Below are 17,183 nucleotides of genomic sequence, written 5' to 3' on the forward strand. Positions count from 1 at the left end.
GGAGCAAACCGTCCTCCCTCCCCCAGTTCCCACCCAGAAGCAGGGAAAGGCCACCCTGCTGTGAGGAAATAAACAACAAAACAAAGCAAAGCACAATCTAAAAGCCTACATGAAGGTCACCAGAAATGGGGCTGCTGCCCAGGCCTTGGTGGGGCCAGTTCCAGTGCCAGACCCCTCCCTGCACACTTAGAGGCAAAGGCAGCTCCAAAGCCAGTGGAGGCCTGGACATTACTGAGCCTGGAAACCTGGCTCCGTTTTTTTTGTGTGTGGGGGGGTTTTTTTTAATATATTTTATTGATTTTTTACAGAGAGGAAGGGAGAGGGATAGAGAGTTAGAAACATCGATGAGAGAGAAACATCGATCAGCTGCCTCCTGCACACCTCTCACTGGGGATGTGCTCGCAACCAAGGTACATGCCCTTGACCGGAATCAAACCTGGGACCCTTCAGTCCGCAGGCCGACGCTCCATCCACTGAGCCAAACCTGTTCGGCCTGGCTCCGTTTTTGAAGCTGCTCCTCTCCCGGACACTTTGTCCTCGGATCTCAAAAACCTAGCTTTCCACCCCCAGGTACTTAGCTCCTGACCCCTTGTTGCTTAGCGATCATAATAACGCATTCAATTCAGCAAGTAAGAACAGGTCCACAATAAACCATTGTGGCTGTTATAAGTTTAAACTCTGAGCCTCCAAGCCAAAATATTAGAAAGGGCCTCCTTAGCCTTCGTTAATTACAAAATAAATTATTCCAGTAGGAAGGAACTTCCTCTTTGGGGAATTAGTTAGGTGGGATCTGTGCCTTGTTTTGCACACACTCTCAAAGCTCCAACCACACAGCTAGGGTGGTGCTGCCCATTCTCCCTCTCTCAGCATAGTTAATGGCCAGGCCTTGATCCCACAGGACACGCCTTTGGCACAGCACTGTCTGGGAAGTCGCCCTGATCGGGTGGATAGCTAATGAGCTGTACTTCCTTTCTGGCCATCAGGCTCCTCAACTATAAAACTGCAGAACTAGAAAAATAATAATAGCCTTCAAATACTGACCGTTCATTAGGTGCCATACTAAGTGTTTTACAATGGGTCATCTCATTTCTTATGAAGTCAATAAGAGTCTCATCCTCATTTTTACAGCTGAGAAAACTAGGGCTTAAAGGGATTTTGGAACTTGTCCCAAATCACCCAGTTGGTAAGTGGTGTGGCCAGGATTTGAGCCCTGTCATTCTGACCCCTAAACCCATGCTCTGAACCACTTCACTCTACCTCTTCCTTTCTCTGAGGTCTTCTAGCTCTGACATCATGATTCTGGACTCTCTCCATGGCTTTCTACTCTCACCAGTGGCTCCAGAAAGAGAAATGTGTTTGGGACTCGTCTCTGCAAATCCAGAGAAAAGCAACTCCTGAAAGGCAGGGGCTCCTTACTTCCTCTGTACTGGAGATGCCAATCAAAGTTGGACACTCCATATCAGCAGCGAACAGCCTGAGTGGAAGACAAACAAATCCTAGCCAGACAGGAAAAGGGAGTGCCCCTTGGTTCTCTGACTTCCCCTGCTCTTTTCCCTGGCTTATCAGCAGGGTCCCATACTTCTGATGATTTGGCCCTTTGAACCACAAGGTGGCTAGGATGGGATAGCAGGCTACGAAAACGCTGGAAGGCGATGAAACTGGAAGGATCCCAGAATATCTTGGAAATATAGTTGTCATAACTGCATGTGTTGTATACATCATGATAGTGTGAACTCCAAAAAAAAAGACACCTACTAAGAAAGACTCCTGGTAGTTAATTGGGCTCAAATGAAAAAAAGAAAGAAAGAAAGAAAGAAAGAAAGAAAGAAAGAAAGAAAGAAAGAAAGAAAGAAAGAAAGAAAGAAAGAAACCCAGAGCCTAGCAGCCATTTCTGCACAGGGTCCTCTGTGCTAAACTGCCTGCATGATGTTTCTGCCAGCTGAGCCAACCCTTACCGGTACAAAGGTTTCCTGAAATCCTATTCCAATCAATAGGACTGAGGCTTTCCCCTGCCAAGTGGAGCTCTGATCAATCAGAATGGCTCTATTCTGACCACTCAGGACAGTGCCTTTGGACCAATCAAACTGTGAGGACTTGGCATCCTCATTTGCATGAGGAGAAACCAATCAGGGACCAGCGGCCAGGACTTCTGCCTCTACAAACCAGCTCCCCTCTGGCTCGATATAGCACTTCCCATGGAAGACTGCTTCTTCTTGGCTAAAGCTGAGCAGACCGTGGAGTGGGGCTGCCTAGCTGAAGAGGGACCTGGCCCCAGGGCCACCTGGCCCCTAGACAGCCTCACTGTGGGGATATACTATTGTTGAGCCTGTTGAGCCATTTGCATTAAGTAAAGTTTCCTTCTTCAATGAAGCCCAATTGAAGAGTCCTGTTGGTGTTGAGTTGGAGCCAGCACCAGGTTGATAGTTGTTAACTGCCATTTATCACATGCTTACCAGCTCCAGGCATTGGACCAAATGCTTTACATGAATTATCGCTACTGCTCAGTGAGATGCACACTAGTAGCCCCATTTTTGCAGATAAGAAAACAAGTTCAGAGAAGTTAAGTAATTGCACAAGGTCACATACAGATAAATCAGTGATGGTGCTAGGATTCAAACTCAAGTTGTTCTAACTATGTTGTGTATGCTTTTAACCACTAAGGCAATAGGAATAATAATAATATACATTGACTATGGGCCAAGTGCTTTGAATCTTATCATTTATAGATATTACTACTTTCATTTTAGAGACGAGGAAAATATTGCCTTGTTTAGTACTTCTTATGCTCACATTACAAACACTACACATGTTAAAACACACATAAAGCTATTAGTGTCATATTTGCTTAACATATATTGGATCCTTGTCAAGATCTAGAAAAATTATTGTTTCATAATGTCATGAACTTTTTTCATTGTCCATCTAATGCAGTGATTTTCAACTTTTTTCATCTTATGACACACATAAATTAATTACTAAAATTTTGCAGCACACCAAAAATATATTTTTTGCCAATCTGACAAATAAAGGTATAATTTTAATTGATTTACAAAAAAATAATAATAGTAATTACTTATCCTTTTTGTTCCAAAGTGACCTTTTAAAATAATCAGGCTCCTATACTTTTATATAAGGATTTCTGGTAACAAGAATTAACCAATCTTCCCTAGCTGGTTTGGCTCAGTGGATAGAGCGTCGGCCTGCAGGCTGAAGGGTCCCAGGTTCAATTCTGGTCAAGGACACATACCCAGGTTTCGGGCTCGATCCCCAGTGTGGGGCACGCAGGAGGCAGCGGATCAATGGTTCTCTCCCATCATTGATGTTTCTATCTCTCTCTCTCTCTCTCCCTTCCTCTCTGAAATCAATAAAAGTAAAAATATTTTTTTAAAAAATTAACCAATCAGATGCAACCTTATTATGCAATGTGACTAATAAGATGCAACTCTATTATATGACCTATATATTTATGGTTCAAGACAGCGCATTTACAACTGACAGCTATTGTCATTTTTTAATCTAAGGAAAAAGAGGCCAATGACCCTGACTAAATAGTCATGTACTAGTATTGCATGTTTTTTGTTTTTAGGAGGTTGTTTTTTTTAAATCCTCACCTGTGGATATTTTTTCTATTGATTTTTAGAGAGAGTGGAAGAGAGGGATGGGAGAGAGAGAGAGAAGCATCGATGTGAGAGAGACACATAGATTAGTTGCCTTCTGCACACCCCAATGGTGCCAGGGGTTGAACCTACAACCCAGGTACGTGCCCTTGACTGGGAAGTGAACCTGTGACCAGTTGGTGGGCATAGGCTGACATTCTAACCACTAGCCAGGGCAGGTATTGCATGTTTTAAAAATTCTTTTCTTTTTAATGTTTAGGTTCACTAAATTTATTTTTTTAATTCTAAAACATTTCGTACAAAAGAGCATTACATTCTGCACACTGCTCTGAATAAATGCCAGGGACATATGAACAATTGTTACTTTTCCTCCCTGTCTCCTCCCCCTCCCCAAATGTTGCAGGGACCACAAAACAAAGCATTCACAATAATTACATAAGGAGAAGTTTCCTTTTTAAGCACCAACAATGAACAAAAATTAAAATGAACTCACTCTGCTGCTGTTTCAAAATTTCGATGTTAGTTTTTGCACTTCCCACCCCCTGACCCTGGTTTGTAAGGAACTAAAACATTACATCTGGTGAAAAGCAAATATTTGACTACACCTCAAATGCGGAACATCTATGAAGCAGAGGAATGATGGCTTTTTAAACAGAAGCAGATTAAAACTGTATATGCAGGACTCCATCAGTTCTTCACTAGTCTTAGGAAAACGTTCCAGGATACTGCTTCACACTGTTCTACAGCGACAAATACCAGTACTGTGTTCTGTATCCGGTCCTGTGATCCTATAATGGTAATAATCCAACCTTCGGACCCTTCCAAAGGCTCATCAATTTTATTTTCTTATTGATTTGAGGGAGAAAGAGAGGATGAAAGAGAGAGAAACATTGATTTGCTGTTCAACTTATTCATGCATTCATTGATTGCTTCTTGTATGTGCCCTGACCAGAGATGGAACCCACAACCTTAACATATCTGGATGACATTCTAGTCAACTGAGCTATGGGGCTAGGGTTAGCTTACCAATTTTGATCAGAGATCCTGACTCCTGATGAATTTGTTTAATCCTCTGACCATAAAGTTACATAATAGTCTAGCATAGGCAGTAAGTCCCCCTACTGAGATACCCACACGATTGTCAACATGGAGAATTTTTTTCTGATGAACTGCAAGCTCTGACTTTCTTTCTTTCTTTCTTAATATATTTTTATTGATTTTAGAGAGGAAGGGAGAGGGAGGGAAAGATAGAAACATCAATGATGAGAGAGAATCATTCATCGACTGCCTCCTGCACGCCCAACACTGGGGATGGAGCCCACAACCAGGACAATTACTCTGACTCGGAAATGAACCATGACCTCCTGAATCATATAGGTCGATGCTAACTGCTGAGCCACTGTGCTTTCTTCAATGCAACCAACACTGCACAGTTGTTTTTTTTTTTATTTCAGACCAACTGTGGTTGACCCTTGTTTGACAGCTTCCATTGCATATTCAATTTGATGAATCCTGCCCTGAGGGCTCCAAACAGTGACATCACTGTCATACTGGTTGCGAAACATCATAACGTGGTAACATGGTTTGGATGGGCCTGGCTGCCGGCTCCTGCAAAACTGTGGATTCAGGAGCCTGTGCGGGTCTTTTGACGGGAGACTCTGATATAAGAAAAATTATGATCTTTAGGCACTTTACCTATCGGCTTTCCCTCCATTAAGAATGACTCTGGGGGATAGAGGGGGGTGGGCTGGGTGGAAAAGGTGAACAGATTAAGCAAACAAAACAAAACAAAACTCATAGACACAGACATCAGCATGTTTATCAGAGAAAAGGGTGTTGGGAGGGAGTAGAAAAGGGTATAGGAGGATAAATGGTGCTAAAAGGAGACTTGACGTGGGGTGGTGAACACACAATACAATATACAGGTGATGTATTATAGAATTGTACACCTGAAACCTATATAATTTTATTAACCAATGTCACCTCAATAAATACAATTAAAAATAAATATTAATTAATTAATATTTTTAAAAATGAATGACTCTGTCAGTGGAATGAGGACAGCATTCCTGGAAACGCTTGATTGTTGTCTGAGTGCTCTGTTGAAGTTCTTTAATTTTAGCACCTCTGACACCAAGAAGTCCTCCTGCCAGACTCTGATGAATCAACAGTCTCAGTTCGAATTTAAAGTCGCTTCCGTAGCATTCCACAGCATCAGATTTGAGCGGGAGCCGGGCTAGTGGCAGTGGGTGAGGGCAACTGCGGGCCCTCTTCCAAGGTAGGGATGCTTTTTTTCAGAATGTCTCCAGTTGTTTCAGCATCAGCACTGACACTCAATATACGCTCGGGACCACTGCTGTCTGGGACCAAAACACTGGCCTTGTAGTCTGTACACAGAGCTTTAATACTCTTGCCTCCTTTTCAATCACTACCCCCGCATTCTTGCTCTCAAGCAGAATGCATAATTAAACCATGTCATCCGTGTTTTTAGGTCTTTTAAAAGCTCGTTCCTCTTCCATATCTTCTGCAGGGCTTTTACGAAATTCACCATTGGTTTGAGTGCTGGGGAAGGTTTCCTCTGTCTGTTCAGTTTCCATTTCCTGTACTATGTGGATACACCAATTGGGCAAGGCTTCCATGCTGCCTCAACTGGTCACAACTAAACAGAGAATTGAACCAGACTAGTTGAAAATCGTTGATCTAGAGCATTAAGGTCTTGGGGGAAAGGACGTGAAAAGCTACTATCTGTAGGTGCAACAGGCATAGTCAGAAGGGTTGTACTAAGTGGAGAAAGCTTTTTGTGTCATGAGGAGCCTTGCCCTTCTGGCCACTCTTCCTCATCTCTTCCTATTTGGCTCTGTCTTGCAATTTGGCTAGGAGGTGGACTTCTATCAGGTACTGTGGAGATGAGGTAAAGTGCAAGGCTTCAGCATCAAGAAGACCAATGTATCGCCCTAACTGGTTTGGCTTGGTGGATAGAGCGTCGGGCCTGTGGACTGAAGGGTCCCAGGTTTGATTCTGGACAAGGGCATGAACCTTGGTTGCGGGCACATCCCCAGTAGGGGGTGTGCAGGAAGCAGCTGATCGATGTTTCTAACTCTCTATCCCTCTCCCTTCCTCTCTCTAAAAAAAATCAATAAAATATATATATTTTTTTAAAAAAAGAAGAAGACCTCTGTATCAATATTAGTTGCATGACTTGGACAAGTAGCTTCTTTTCTGAGCCTTCGTTTCCTCACCTGTAAAGTGGGTTGCTGTTTAACAGAGTTGTGAATTTTAAATGAAACATTTTGTATAAAACATGGAGCATACTGCCTGGCATCCCCATGTTATAGAGCAATTCAAGCCTCCTGGAGTGCTGGGAGGGCATAGAAACGTACCTGGGGATGGTTTCATAGGACCATCGCCCTAACCGGTTCGGCTCAGTGGATAGAGTGATACGTAGTAGTCCGGGAACGAGGAAGGGGAACAGCAATCCTGCATCTGGCATTTGGTCCTGACAGCAACCATGCGTCAGCCTCAGTGCTGAGGGATCAGCAGTGTTCTCAGCACTGCTGGGCGTGTGCTATGGTCACTTGGCTATGGTCCTCTTCAGTCGCACTGAATGTTGTTCTTGTGAATCTGGCCTGGGTTCTTTTCGGAAAAACAGCCTCCACAATGTGATGTCATGGTCCAGCCTGGGTCAGGGAAGGGGGGGGAGTATGTTGTGTGCAGGATCTTATTTCTGGAGGGCTCAATCTGATCTCAGAAGAAACTCTATCCTCCTCCCTTCCTTTCAAGACCCAATACGGAATCGATACTCTGATTTTGAATGAGGGGGAAGTAATAAAATCCTGGTTAAGACATGAAACTTAGCATCAAGTGGTTCTGGGTTCGATAAATGGCAGCTACCATTAAGTCCTCGGCAGTTGATGTAGAATATAACTTGACCATTGTCTATGCGTTTTACAAACCTGAGAACCACAATTTTCTCTGATAACCATTTTTCCCTCTGAGAGGTGGTTATGCTTCTCATACCAAGTGTGCCATCAATCTGGAGATAGGAGGCTGGGGGAGAGAGGGAGGAATTGTGTCCCTATTCCTTTGTTTCCCCCTCCGTAGCTAGCTGGCTCCCTGGCTGCAGCCCTCCTGGTTCTTCTTGCTGCCTCCCTGCCCTCAAAGATGTTTGTCTCCGCTCTCCAGCTTGGAAAGATCAGCACCACCCAGCCAAGACTTCTGGCTTCCTGGGTCCTGACTCTCCCCCACATTTTCTGTTCTTTTCTTTCTCTTTTGCAGACAGCTGGAGAAGAAGCCCGCATGTGTGAATGTCTGTACCATAGAGACACTAATTCCAAGATGCTCTGCATAATTTCATTGTGCAGGAGGCCCCCGGTGCTTTTTACTTCCCCTTAAGTTGTTCTGGATGTGTGTGTGGTGTGTGTGTGTGTGTGTGTGATGGGGAAGGCTGAGGATTAGAAATGGCACTGCTTCTAAGGACTGAGTCATCTCTGCCCCTGCTCCAGGCAGGATGGCCCTTCGCCTGTAATAAGAAGGGAAATACATATGACAGTAGGATCCTTTCCCAGGTCAGAAATCTCAGGTCAAAGTTCACTTGGAGAAGAACTACATTCCTCTCTTCCCAACCACTAGGGATGTGTGTGGAGTAAGGACAGAGGAATAAGGGATTGTATAGGGAACTTAAAGACCAGACTCCACTGGATATAAGAAGAAAAAAAAAAAGACTAAAAACAATACTATGCAACAGGTAAAAGTGGCTCATATACATATGGCATCATGGAAAGATATCCAAGACATGTTATTAAGTAAAAAAAAAAAAAAAGAAGAAGAAGCCCTGGCCAGTTTTACTCAGTGGTTAGAGCGGCCCTCGGACCGAAGGGTTTTGGGTTCGATTCCTAGTCAAGAGCATCTACTTCGGTTTCAGGCTCGATCCCTGGTCGGGTGCATGTAGGAGGCAATCAACCATTGTGTCTCTCTTACATTGAGGTTTCTCTCTGTGTGTCTTCCCGCCACCCTTCCACTCTCTCTAAAAATCAATGGGGAAAAATATCCTTGGATGAGGATTAACAGAAAAAGAAAAAAAATTACTGAACAACATGGATATTAAATCCTATTTATGCTTTTTTAAAAAAAATGTATTTCTTTATTGATTTCAGAGAGGAAGGGAGAAGGAGAGAGAGAGATAGAAACATCAATGATGAGAGAGAATCATTGATTGGCTGCCTCCTGCATGCCCCACACTGGGGATCAAGCCCGCAACCCAGGCATGTGCCCTTGGCTGGAACCGAACCTGGGACCCTTCAGTCCTCAGGCTGATGCCCTATCCACTGGGCAAAGCTGGCTAGGGCTGCTTTTTATTTATTTATTTATTTATTTTTAAAAATATTTTTATTGATTTCAGAGAGGAAGAGAGAGGGATAGAGAGATAGAAACATCAATGATGAGAATCACCGATCAGCTGTCTCCTGCACGCCCCCCACTGGGGATCAAGCCCGCAACCCAGGCATGTGCCCTTGGCCAGAATCGAACCCGGGACCCTTCAGTCCGCAGGCTGACGCTCTATCCACTGAGCCAAACCGGCCAGGGCTGCTTTTTATTTTTTAAGTGCAAAATATACAGGGAGGTGAGTGAGAAAGGAACGGGGTTATAAAGTTTTCTGTATTTAAATATTTTGTAACAGAGACTGAGCTGCAGACAGAATAGGAAACTCTGGCTTCAGTGTGATCTTGTTTTTCCAGTATTACCTGAACAACAGGGAGACTGGGTCCATGTCCTAAAGAGGTTTGACCTTATGGGACAACATACTATCTGCTCAGCCCATCCTCCTCGGTTCTCCCCAGGCGACAAATACTCTCCACACTGAATCATGTCAAGAAACATTTCAAGGTGCTGATGACCCAGAAACCCAGTCCTATCCTTTGAGGTCCCTTGAATTTGATGTCTCTCCTGTCTCCTGCTATCCCTCTGAAATGTTCCAAAACCAACTCTTCAGTCTGTGAGCCTTGAAGCCTTCTTAACCACCATGCTCTTTGGAATCTGGTGTCATCATTGCCTTTGGTAATGCTTGTGCGAGGCAATCATGGCAGTACCCCCCTTAAAGGGAACAAGCTTGAATCTTTTTTTCATATCTTGACTCACTGCCAGGTTATTTAAATGATTTGAAAGAAAAAAATATATATTTTGCAACAAGTATACACTTACGTATTACTTGCAATTAAAAGTATATTTTTATAGCAAAAATGATACCTTTTAAAGCAGAAATGGGCTTAGAAAAGAAAGGTAAGGGGTTCTAGGGATGGAAAATGGGACTTCCCATGAAAGAACTGTCCCTGATGAAGCTCTTCTCTGTCCCTTTGCTGCAGAACATGGGACTATCTCCTACGGCAACTTGGAAGATGAAGGCGAGGTCTGCAGTCTCCGTTCAGTCCCAAAGGACCCTCACAGCTGACCCCAAGTTACCAGGATGCTCCAGGGGTCAATGAAAACTTCCAAACATCTAACTGGTAAGAAAAAGTGGGAAGAGGAAAATCAGGAGAAAAAAATTCCCAGACTCTGCAACGGAAGGGTTTGGACTTCCACATTCGGGAATGACTGCTACAAGCTCTCCTTTGGAGGTCTTCAATCCTGACGCAAGCTTAGCCCCAACTCCAGGTGGAAAATCACACTTTCTGCCAAGTCATCTGTGTATTTCCTTTTAATTCTAGGGTCATTTTGTATTTGAAAATGTTGAGCTCCAAAGACATGGCCTTCCCAAGGTTATACAGCAAGACAGAGGCCTTCAGAATCCTAACCAATGTTAGTTTGTTTTTATCCATTATACCATGCTGCCCTATTTAAAACCCAACATTTACTTTTGACAAGTTTAATCTTGACCCCAATTCCAGTTCTAACCATAGTGGGCTCAGGTGCTTCTGACCCCAGACCAGTGGAAATGGCTGGTTTTGCTTTCGCGCCTCCTTGCTCCCTAATTCCATCATATCACTCAGAATTTCCCTCTTGACTATATATATATATACATAAATGTATATATATATATTTTAAGGGCAATCACAGGTGGGAGGGAAGGAATGGATTTTGTCCCCGGCCTGAAGTGGCTCTGAGGTGCCTGGCTTTTTTCTGCATCTTGCAGAGGATGATCCTCCGCAGGAGGGCTTTGGGGTTTATGCCTAGTAGGCCACCTCCCCTCTCCCGCTGAATGTCTTTCTAAAGCAACCTCTTGACCCCAGCCCTGGAGGAGGGCCACAGGTTATCAGTGGCCAGGATCCCAGAGCCTATGACCCTGAGATGAGGATTTTGAAGACAGATCATGAAAGATAATCTGTGTGAGGCAGGGATGAGTAAATTTGGACAATAGCAGCAGCTGAGTCCAAGGGTCAGTGTCTGGGAGTAATTTAGGAAAGTTCAGTGCTGACAGCTGTGTCTGGAGTTGAACATCATAGCCGAGTCAGCTCCTGGGCTCCTCCACTGCTTCAGGCCAATGCAGCTCTGGCCCAGGACACAGAGACAGCTGTGGTGAGGCAGAAAGCAGGGCCCCTGGGGCCCAGATCACCATGGTCCTGCCAGCAGTGTGACCTTAGGCAAGTCCTTGGGAAAGGAAACTAGTGTCTACTTGAGTGCATGCAATGCCCTTTCACAGATGTCATCCTCGATACAGGGTAGTGAAGAGGGTCATTTCACCAGGGGGGACGCTAGGAATGTGTGAAGGTAACTGAAATCATTCCAGGGGAGTGGAGCGATCGAATGGGACTCAGGGCTTCTGAACGCCAAGTTCTGGGCTTGTTCCCCTCCATGTATCCATCTCACGAATGAAGCCACACATTGTAGGTTCTGAACCCCGCCCTTCTCACAACCTTGGTCCTGAGAGCTGTGGCCACCTTCTGCCTGGCAATACAGTCATCTCACTCTTGCCCCCTCTCCCCAATCCTGTTTGTGGGTCTAGGCCCCAGGAGGTCCCCGAAGGCGGGTATTGAGACTTTGGTTTCCCCTCTATCTCTATTCCCAGGCCTTCTACCCACTCCGAAGGGCCGGCTTTCTCCTCCCGGTTTTGGCAGGCGGGCTGACATCCACGGGGATTCCAAGGGAAACTGGGAACAGAGTCCAGCTCCAGGCGCGCCTTCCCCGCCGCCCAGGACAGCCCTTCACCGCCGGCCCCAGCTCGGTTCCCAGCCCCTCCCTCGTCTCCAAGCCCCGGAGGGCAGCGCGCTCCCCACCCCGCCTCTGCCCCTGCCCACCTCCCCGCGAAAGAGGGGGGACCACCGGAGTCCCGGAGCGGGTGCTGGGAGACCCTGGCAAGTCCTGGGCGCCCCGCGGCCGAGAGCAGGAACTGGCTCCGGGTTCTGGGTTACGAGGGGAGCTGTCCAGCCCCGCGGGGTGCGCTGGCGGGAAGGGTGGGCCATCGCCGGCAAGGCGGGGGAGCGGCAGGCGCCAGGGCCGGGTGAGGCTGCGACTCCCCCTCCAGCCCGCCGGCCCTGGCGTCGCCCCCGCCCCCCACGTGGCCGCCGCTGTCCCTGCCCCTGCGAGGAAGCGGCGCGGCTTCCTGCGACGGGGGCCGGGGAATATAGGCGCCCCCGCCCGGGCCCGGCGCAGCGCCGCCGCCCCTCCTCGCCCGCTCGCCGCGCGATGGCCTCGCTCCGGGCAGAGCGTCCGGCCGGCGGCCCGCGGACCCCGGCGACCCGCGCGGGGCGACCCACCGCCTTCAGCCTCCTCCTCCTGCTGGGCGGTGAGCGCAGCGCCGGGCCGGGGGTGGACGCGCGGGAGGCCCGCGAGGGAGGGGCGGGGGGCTGGACGGCCGAGGCCAGCGGGGGCCCGAGGCTGTGGGTGCGGACAGCGCTGTCCTGCGGTCTGTCCGTAGCCCCACCTCGGTCAGGGCGCCGTGCAAGCTGCTTCCCACTTGGGGGAAACCGGGGCGGGGGCCCGGCGGAGAGATGGTGGAAGGTCTGGGGTGGCGAGAAGGGGAGGTGTTCGGGGTCCGAATGCCGGCGGGAAGGAGCTGGTCCCAGCCCCTCTCCTCTGGCCACGGAGGCACCCCGAGGGCGCATCACGCCTCCTTCTCCTCGGGGATTGGCTATGACTGCCCAGGGTCTTAGCCTCCGACTCACACCCACTGCCCAGACCCAACAATTCCACCTCCTCTCCCATGTCTGCCCTCAGCCACCCTGAAGCCCCAGGGGTCCGTGGCTCAGCATCTGACCACCGCAGGCAGCCTGGAGTCCGAGGGTGAGTGGTCAGCAGCGGTGGAAGGTGTCCTGGGGCAGGAGGAGAGGCAAGTCCGTGGGGAGGGTTCCTTTCCCATAAGGCAGGCCCCCAAGCTGGCCACCTCACAGGGGGTGAGAAGACCCCGGAAAAAGGGGGATGCGGAAACTCCTGCCAGTCTGGGAAGGGCTGTGCGCGGGGAGGGCACTAGCATTGTCCCTCAGCCAGAAGGGTCTTGTTTGGGAAACGTTCTGAGGCTGTCCGGGCAGTGCCTCCGTTTAAAGACAGGGACAGGGACTCCTGATGGAAGGACCTGGAGCAGAGGGCTGGGAGGGAAGGGCGGGGGGTCGTCACTGTGCAGTCTTAGTGCCCACAGGGAAAATGGAGACGTACGATGAGAGCATTGCAAGTTGCTGGGAAGGCTACCAGGATGTTATGGAGGATATCAAAGAAGACTGGTGCGACTGGGCCATCATTAGCAGGTAGGGGCCAGGCTGGAGGGTGGTTTGGGCCAGGGGTGGGCGCCCTGCTCCTTGAGGGTGGGCACCCTGCTCCTTGAGGGTGGGCCTTGAGAAAATGCGGGGCACTCCTCTCTGTGGGCCCAATCCCTCCCTCACGCTAGTCCTCTCCTGCCCGCAGGCCTTACAGCGACCTGCAGGAATGCTTGGAAATAGAAGCGGAACGCTTTGGCCTGGGCTTCCCCAATCCTTCGGCGGAACAGATCATCTTTAAGACTCACCAGACCCACTTTGCCAACTGCACCCTGGCGGAGACCACCTTCTCAGACCCCCCGGAGGATGTGCTCCTGGCCATGATCATGGCCCCCATCTGCCTCATCCCGTTCCTGGTCACCCTTGTGGTGTGGAAGAGTAAAGACAGCGAAGCCCGGGCCTAGGGTGGCATAAGTTCCTCAGCAGCCACCCCTCCCTTCCCTGCCACCCCCAGGTCTCCCTGCCCGTCTCCCTGCCCCCTTCTCTCGCCTCATTGCACACAGAGCCTGAGATTGGGGGAATGGAGCTGGGTAGGGTCATGGCACCAGTTGTGCAATTTTCAAAATAAAAGGTTTCTTTTGTACACCGTCCTCCTCCCTATCCCAGTGGGGCCTGTGTCCTTCCCAGAACCTGTAATGTCCACAGACCCCCAGCTCTGGGCAACAGAGCCGCAAGAATCTGATAGCCCCACTGTTTTGTTTACTTACCGGCCCCCACAGGCCTCCGCCGGCAACCCGCCCCCCCCCCCACCCACCACCACCTGAAGGCTCCACTCCTACATTCCTCCCTCCCAAGGTGGGGCCTTTCCTGCTCCTATCCAAACCCAGCTCCAGGAAGCCTGCAGGAAAAGACTCCCTTCCGGTCTGGACAGCCGCTGGGAGGTGTGGGGGGAGGGGCGAGGGAGGACGCTGGGCTGTGACTCCTACCAGAAGGAAGGGGGGCCACCCAGGAGTTCCGAATTTTCCCCTTTCATGTTTCAGTTCACTTCTAGAGACTTCGAACAGGAACTGTGATCTGACTAACTGGAGTCCACCCCTAAGGACCTCAGTCAGGATTCAGGGTAAAGGCAATGAGGGGGATCTAGGTTCACCACAGGACTCCCCCTTCAGGTCCCTGGCCCTCATCCTACATTGTCCTGGACCCCGGGGGTGTGGCCTACAGCCTGGCTGCACACTGCCCCCTGGTGTCCACTAAACCAAAAAGCAGAAGATGGATGTGTGGTGGAAGAAGCTCAGAACAGGAGATTGGACCCTGAGGTCAGAGACCTGTCATCTCCATAGCAAACACTAGTTCTATCGGCTTCCTGAGTCAGACTTGGGCTCCCTTAAGACACTTTCCTACTGTCGACATAAGAAATGTCCAAACCTGTGGAGAATTTTTAAAAGAGTTTCTTTGAGGGGTGATGGGGCTGGTTGGAGGTGGGCAAGAGGGGAGAAATGGGGGACATCTGCAATAGTGTGAACAATAAAAATAAAGTTTAGCCCTGGCTGGTTTGGCTCAGTGGGTAGAGTGTCGGTCTTCGGATTGAAGGGTCCCGGGTTCGATTCCAGTCAAGGGCACATGCCTGAGTTGCAGGCTCGATCCCCGGTGGGGCTTGCGGGAGGATGATTCTCTCTCATCATTGATGTTTCCAGCTCTCTCCCTCTCCCTTCCTCTCTGAAATCAATAAAAGTGTATTTGAAAAAAAAGATAAAAATAAAAAATATATCTAAAACATAAATAAAAATAAAGTTTGATCAAGTTTATTTGAGCCAAAACTGATGGCATATACGAGCAGCAAGCTCTCAAATACCCTGAAGAATAACAGTTTTGCAGTTTCTTTCATGCATTTGAAACTAAGGAGGGGATTTAAGGAAGATTATGTGAAGGTGGGAGACAACAAGGTGAGGGTGGTTACATCTTAGAAGGAGGGGTTTGGAACGAGGCATTTTCAAAGGTGCGCTGACCTGGATGCACAGAAACAATGGGCCTGGCTTGCTTAAGGCAAGAAATTTATATGCCTAGGGTGTGACTACCCACCATGACCTGCCCAGTTAGGAATTTATGATTTATTACAGCATCGCTTTTTTATCCACACCACTTTCTGGGGACATATTTAGTCTCTGACTCAACATTTTGGCATATGGACACTCTTGTAGGTCCCCTGGACAGTGAGGCTCAGTTCTCACCAGAGAACCTTCACCTCCAATTTTCCTTGGAACAAAGGTCATCAAAAATACCTAGAGAACAACTTTGCTTTTCATAAAGACACCTGTATATTCCGTGTGGCACCTAAAGCCTCTTCAGGAACTTCCTTCACTCCTTGTTGAAATATCTGCCTCCCTGAGAATGTACATATCCGTTTCCTAGACATGCCTGTCTATTCCATAGATACATACGTGTTTGCTTTCTGGAATGTATCTATTCATTCTCTGAGACACACTTCTCCTCTCAAGATGTATTTGTCTCTCTAGAGCAGTGATGGCGAACCTTTTGAGCTCGGCGTGTCAGCATTTTGAAAAACCCTAACTTAACTCTGGTGCCGTGTCACATATAGAAATTTTTTGATATTTGCAGCCATAGTAAAACAAAGATTTATATTTTTTATATTTATTTTATATATTTAAATGCCATTTAACAAAGAAAAATCAACCAAAAAAATGAGTTCGCGTGTTACCTCTGACACGTGTGTCATAGGTTCGCCATCACTGCTCTAGAGACACACCTGTTCCCTTGGACATTTTGAATTTTCACCTGAGATAAATCTTTGCTGTTTTCATGAATGTATATGTCTCCTCCAAGGATATATCTATGCTTTTCTTGGCCCATATTTGCCTTCATGCATTTTGCTAACATACATCAAAGGTATGTTGGTGTAAGACACTGTATGGTACATTGTTTTGAAAAAGGAAGTTAGCTAAGACTTGGTTTCTGCCCTCAATGGCTTTTATCTAGTAAGGGAGTGGACATGTGCAAATAAACAAAAACAATGGAGTGTGTGATGAAAGTCATGCAAAGAATACAAGCCAAATGTTTGTACGAGTGCAAAGGAAGGAAGGGTCACATCTAACAAAGGTGTGATCACAGGAGTTAAGACCACAGGAGGGTGATTGTAGAGTTGCTACATGAATTGACGGTAGGTGGAGTGCATTCCCCTAGAGGAGAGAGTAAAAAAGGAGATGAATTAGAAAACTATTGTAATAATACAGGCTTGAGAAAAATAGGACATGGACCAAAAGTGTGATGAATGGGGAAGTGAAAAATAATTAAAAAGTAGGAGAGATGATTAAAAACAGGGGAGGGAATCAACAGGATTTGGATATGAATTAGGTGACAGACAGAGACTAGAGCTGACTCAGGCTTTGAACCTGAGTTATTTGGACAATGATGGAAGTAAGAACAGGAAAGGGCCATTAACAGGAGTTAGCCTGAGGAAAAGGATATGCAATATGAGGTAACAATGGAACAAGCTGTAATATCCCACAGAGAGTTAGAAATGGGAGTGGTGATGGTGGTGGTAGAAAGAGGGTGGAGCTGGAAACACAGGTTTAAGAGTATTCTGCACAGAAATGTCATATAAATCCATGAGAGGGATGAAAGTTTAAAGAGAAGGTGTATTGAAAAGAAGACTGAAGTTGGGTTCTTAGGAAACACCCATAATTAAAGAATGAGGTGGGGGGAGACAAAGGGAAAGATCAGAGAGACAGTAGCAGACCAAGGATAAAGCAGTGCCCTGGAAGCAAAGGAGATGGTGCCCTTTGAAAAAACAGTATCAATTGCAAAGTTCATTTGTTCATTCAACAAATATTTGTTGGGTGCTTCTGTGAACTAGGAATTGTGCACAATGAAGAATGGATTTTGGTAGGGAAGATGTTAGAGATCAGACAAGAAATTGAGAGAGTGGCAA

The 17,183-nt window shown here is 47.5% G+C and overlaps 1 protein-coding gene and 1 pseudogene across 2 annotated transcripts; both read left to right on the forward strand.

The window, feature by feature from the left end:
• Positions 1-6,523: 6,523 nt before the first annotated feature.
• On the forward strand, positions 6,524-9,536 carry LOC138995014 (H/ACA ribonucleoprotein complex subunit 3 pseudogene; annotated as a pseudogene).
• A 2,635-nt stretch (positions 9,537-12,171) lies between these two features.
• Positions 12,172-14,792, forward strand: RAMP2 (receptor activity modifying protein 2). Of its 2 annotated transcripts, none has more exons than XM_070393887.1 (4): positions 12,172-12,333; positions 12,765-12,830; positions 13,183-13,288; positions 13,446-14,792. In XM_070393887.1, exons 1-4 carry the CDS (start codon positions 12,234-12,236, stop codon positions 13,699-13,701), a joined length of 528 nt encoding a protein of 175 aa, XP_070249988.1. In that variant the 5' UTR covers positions 12,172-12,233; the 3' UTR covers positions 13,702-14,792. The 2 variants fall into 2 exon arrangements, with proteins under 2 accessions (XP_070249988.1, XP_070249987.1); XM_070393886.1 differs by having other exon boundaries at positions 12,174-12,333; positions 13,174-13,288.
• The last annotated feature ends 2,391 nt before the right edge of the window (positions 14,793-17,183 follow it).

The sequence above is a fragment of the Myotis yumanensis genome, unplaced genomic scaffold (genome assembly GCF_028538775.1).
Source record: "Myotis yumanensis isolate MYYU_CA2020_CCGP unplaced genomic scaffold, mMyoYum1.0.hap1 SCAF_16, whole genome shotgun sequence".
Classification (NCBI taxonomy): Eukaryota; Metazoa; Chordata; class Mammalia; order Chiroptera; family Vespertilionidae; genus Myotis; species Myotis yumanensis.

What these genes read in the sequence shown, in the direction of transcription:
- RAMP2 (XM_070393886.1), top strand. Translation starts at nt 12,234, where the DNA reads ATGGCCTCGCTCCGGGCAGAGCGTCCGGCCGGCGGCCCGCGGACCCCG. An exon ending in CCTCCTCCTCCTGCTGGGCG is followed by an intron (nt 12,334 to 12,764) that starts GTGAGCGCAGCG and finishes GTCTGCCCTCAG; the next exon opens with CCACCCTGAAGCCCCAGGGG. An exon ending in AGGCAGCCTGGAGTCCGAGG is followed by an intron (nt 12,831 to 13,173) that starts GTGAGTGGTCAG and finishes GTGCAGTCTTAG; the next exon opens with TGCCCACAGGGAAAATGGAG.